The sequence below is a fragment of the Opisthorchis viverrini genome, assembly GCF_000715545.1.
Source record: "Opisthorchis viverrini unplaced genomic scaffold opera_v5_84, whole genome shotgun sequence".
NCBI classification, from domain to species: Eukaryota; Metazoa; Platyhelminthes; class Trematoda; order Opisthorchiida; family Opisthorchiidae; genus Opisthorchis; species Opisthorchis viverrini.
In genome coordinates this window covers 37,801-42,105 of record NW_008751741.1, presented here as the reverse complement: position 1 = coordinate 42,105, position 4,305 = coordinate 37,801, and the positions used below count along the sequence as shown (strand labels likewise).

Here is a 4,305-nt window from a genome sequence, read left to right as displayed (position 1 = left end):
CCATTCTTGTTCAACTTCGTCATCGATGAAATAATGAGGCGAACACTGGACGGTTTTCAAAACCCCGGTGTTCAAATTGTTGCTGGCGAGAGCCTTGTCGATCTGGAGTACACAGATCACATCGCCCTTATCTTTGAAGACCATAGCGGAGCTCAAGCCCTGTTGAATAAACTGACCACTATCATACCATCTTTTGGCATGCACCTTGCACCTTCGAAGTGCAAAGTCGTGCTTCAGAACGGTAGGTCGCGGGTTCGAGACTCTTCGGAGTTTCGTGAGATGCGCACTGCTGATGATTTCCAATAAGGATGAAACAGCTACACAGTGCTTCTCGGCTCTCACATGGACAGGGTATAACGCCACTCATCTTTACTTACGAAATCTACTTCATACAGTCACGTGTTGACGGCCTTTTGCTAATGAGCCGCTGGTGGCAGAGTAGTTTTGTTTTCAGCTACCAGCCGGAAGATTTCGGATTTGGAACTCCATTAGTATGCGTTTTACACATTATCGGTGTTGCCCTGTAGGATGTATTTGCTGCACAATGCTTTTAAGGTTTTCCATATAGATCCATTTCACCTCCGGGACAAAACCTCCATTGAAAAGTTCCAAATACTCCCTACAATTTCGAAAATTTTAAATCACTTGGAAAGAAAGTTAGGGGTTTGCGATTTACACGATCTGATTCTTAATTATTCAATGACAGAAGACAAATGACAGAAGACAACACATTTTCCATCGCGGTCCTTGTGTTTTGCTTTGAAATATCGCCTTCCAAGGTGTAGATGGACTCATGTGTTTACTTTTTTACCATTGCTTGCATCACCAGGTAGTTCGATTGTACATGATACTGTAGCTCATACGACAAGCCTGGATTTGTCTGTCGGATGTGCAACGAAACCGATGGGATAAACGAAGGTAACTAAGAGTTCAACCTAAGCCGAGTTGTCTAGGTAGCTTACTCACACGATTCTCAAAGAAGAAGAATAAAAGCACTGTCAATTCATGGTCAAAAAGTGTCCTAAGAGTCTCACCACTCATATGGACAAACTTCTGGAAGCTCCGTTTTGCATACTAACGCAGATAGGACCCTGTATTGTATCATTTTTTTTCTAAGGCTGTTCCTAAGTGAGCACCAAAAAGGTCGTTCTTGTTCCCGTCCCCCTGACCTGATATGAGGGCACTTCAATCAGGGTTTTCCACACTGATGTTATTTATTAGGGTCTGTTAGATTTTCTCCTAGTTCTGAATTGATTTGGCCTCTGATCGAATTCCCATTTGTGGAGGTTTGTGCTGTAGCTCATGAAGCTGTTCATTTTGATTAGTTTAAATGTCGTTGATCTGCGCTGCCCTGTTTACTGGGCTTTTGCTCAAAGTTTCTTTTCTTAACAACAAAAATTGGTGTAAACGCTTGCCTTTGGACAAACAATTAAGTATTATTGGTCATTATTTCACTTCAAGATGAATACATTCTAAACGAAAGTGTTAACCACAGGTGATAATAATCTAATACTAATCATCTTCATTTAACTCAGAATAAACGAGCTGGATGCTCCGCGCAAATCAACCTGAAAATATACTTGTTCACCCAAGTTCATCTGGTCGTTTGTCGCTTTTCTTTACTTTCTATTATATTCGGTGGTGACTTGCGTGAATTTCAGACGCGTGTTGGTCAGTTATTCACAAACTTCCCACACTGTCGTTTTCCTGCGGAAGGGAAATCACGAGATGAGTCAGATAGGCACGAAAATTTATTGACGCAGTCAACCAAAAGCCCCGATTGTATTACTATTCTGTTGTCATATTTCCGCATAGCACGCAACAACGCTATCAGTATCTGGCGCGGATTTTCAACCATTGAACAATAAAATAACGCGCGATTTTCCAGTCGAAATCTGGAACAGTAAAATGTGATAATCGATATCATAGGAAAACGCTTGACGAGATTTCGGATCTCCATCGGAATATTCATGTTCAGAATTTTATTTTCATTTTAACAAGAAGTTTCATTTCTTGCTCAAGATGGAGTCACAAAATTAAATTTGAATAATTCTATGTATGGCATACCACGATGAAATGTCAAACCTGTGGAAAATGAGTTGAGAAGGCCAATCGTCTGGCCTAGTAAAGATTCGCTTGAGTTCGGGGTAATCCTTTCAATCCCAGGAAGAATTGCAGGTTTTCAGAACCTGTTTCAGTTTTGATAGATAAATAAGGGGAAAGCGTTAGCAAGTTGTCAATGAACTTTACCTTTCTTTGTTCGAATCTCTAAATGATCTTATTAGTGTGTTATGAAATGAATGTATCCTCACTGCTGTTAAAGGAAATGTTGGAACCTCATCTTTTGTTGAGTGTCAATCGGAAATTCAGTGTTTTAGGAACTACGTTTAACCGCATGCTTGCGATTCATTGACATTCATAGGGTCCTCTGAATTGCCTTGTATCTATTAGAGATAAAACCTAAACTGGAGCAATAGACGAGTTTCACCTTCTCTTTCTTCAGGAATTTGATTGTGAGCAAAAGTGATCAATGTAGTAGTGAACCGTGATGGTGTGTAGGGGTTGCTGGTTCATGTACCACGCAACTATAACACCGAATAAGCATAACAGAAATGTAGCATACAACTCAGAAATATACTATCCTTGTACTGTGAGAAGCTTTCTTCCAAGATACACATCAAAGTAAGAAATAATTTTGGTTACTCTCAGTCTTCTGTACACACGAGGCAATACTCAGGGCAGACAATGGTTAATTGAATTTAGGTTAATTCTGACCTTAGCAAAATACACTCATTTGCATACCAAGCTAGCTTCGACGAGAGACTTACCTAGAACTCAGCTGAATCCTACCTTTATGACGTTTTTAAACAGCTGAGTATGCTGCGCCGAGCCGCTTCATTTGTCAGTTGGTACGATATTCGATATATTATAATGCATGCATAGACCTAATACACCACTCATAAGGTTACTGAAATTTCTTCAACAGCCCACGACCGGTTTCGCCCTTCTTTGGGCTCATCAGGTAGGCGCAGCACCTGAGTTTCCGTCAACCCTATAAGCTACTGGTAATCAAATCGTACATTCAGTTGCTTCGAAACATCATAAACGAAGAATTCAGTTGGGTACCAAGTGAGTCTCACGCAAAACAAAATTTGTTTGCAAATGAGCGTATTTCGCTAATTCAATTTGTGTTCAGGCGGAACGGAAACTCGGGGACTATGCCTACCTGATGAGCACTAAGAATGGCTAAACCCACAGTATGCTGTTGAATAGTTTTCAGCAACATTATGAGTAATGTATGGCGTTTACTCCTGAACTCATTTATCTCGGTGGAAAAGACGATAGAAGCTTATTTTTATTCACTCCAAGCAAGCCAATAACCAACGGGTACTTCCCAGGTTGTGGGTGAATACGGGAAATAGTCATCATCTTTTCTAAAATTCTGCGTTATCTTTTCGTCGAAAAAACTTACGTTTCGCGCTCCAGTAAAGCTAGATACAGCAAGTGGGCGATTTAGAATGCATGCGTTTTCAGTCTTCGATAGATTTGATTTACATGAAGAAAGAAAGATGTAGGGAAGTAGCGAGATGAAGACTCGAAATGTGGACTATAAATGCAGGAACTAGGGTAGAGTACCTCGTACGAAATCAAAACGAAACTTGTAAATTTTGTGGTATAGAATATTCGTCCTGGAAAAATGAGAATAACTTTATTCAGCTATCTCCCCTTCCAGTCTACCATTTGTTGGATATTGGATTATTGCTTCTGGCTTTGTTGTTGTACCTAGGCAGGCCATATCTCGAGGAAAGAAACACGTTCGTGGCTTTGAACCGGTTTTAGTTAAAAAGGCGATAATTCGACCCAGAGCGTGGATTCACGTCCATGGTCGAGCCATTGCGGGGTTTGTAAAATGCACACTCACATCACTGTCTTCTGAAAAGACCTCCTCCAGTCCTGGCGAAATGATTCTGATCAGTTCACATCAAAGTACAGAGTAACAGTTTCTCTTTTATTAGAAATCGTAAGCAGTGTTTATTCTTGGCCACGCCGTGGTTTCCGTCACGAAGAGACTGGACCTTACCGTGGTGTGACGGTTTGCGCACCTCAGCGACCCATTGAGCTACACTGGAGAGTGTCCCGCGATACTCACAGAGTCTCTCATACCAGGTTGGTCAATGGTTAGAGGTCTGACGAACACAGTCTCCTGGCCCTCCAGGTTGGGGGTTGGAACATGTGGCGACTTGTTCCGTAGAAATGGTAATGCATTTGCATTTCCCGCCAAACACCGCTGCCTTGCGGTTAGGC

At 41.4% G+C, this 4,305-nt stretch overlaps 1 protein-coding gene across 1 annotated transcript in view; it reads left to right on the top strand.

The window, feature by feature from the left end:
- Positions 1–33: 33 nt before the first annotated feature.
- The window catches only part of T265_04852 (hypothetical protein), a gene marked incomplete at both ends in the record, with an annotated part of 7,426 nt that continues 3,154 nt past the window's right edge, over positions 34–4,305 (top strand). The window contains one exon of the mRNA XM_009169706.1: positions 34–252. Within this exon, the coding sequence (XP_009167970.1) occupies positions 34–252 (219 nt within the window). The remainder of the gene's footprint in view (positions 253–4,305) is intronic.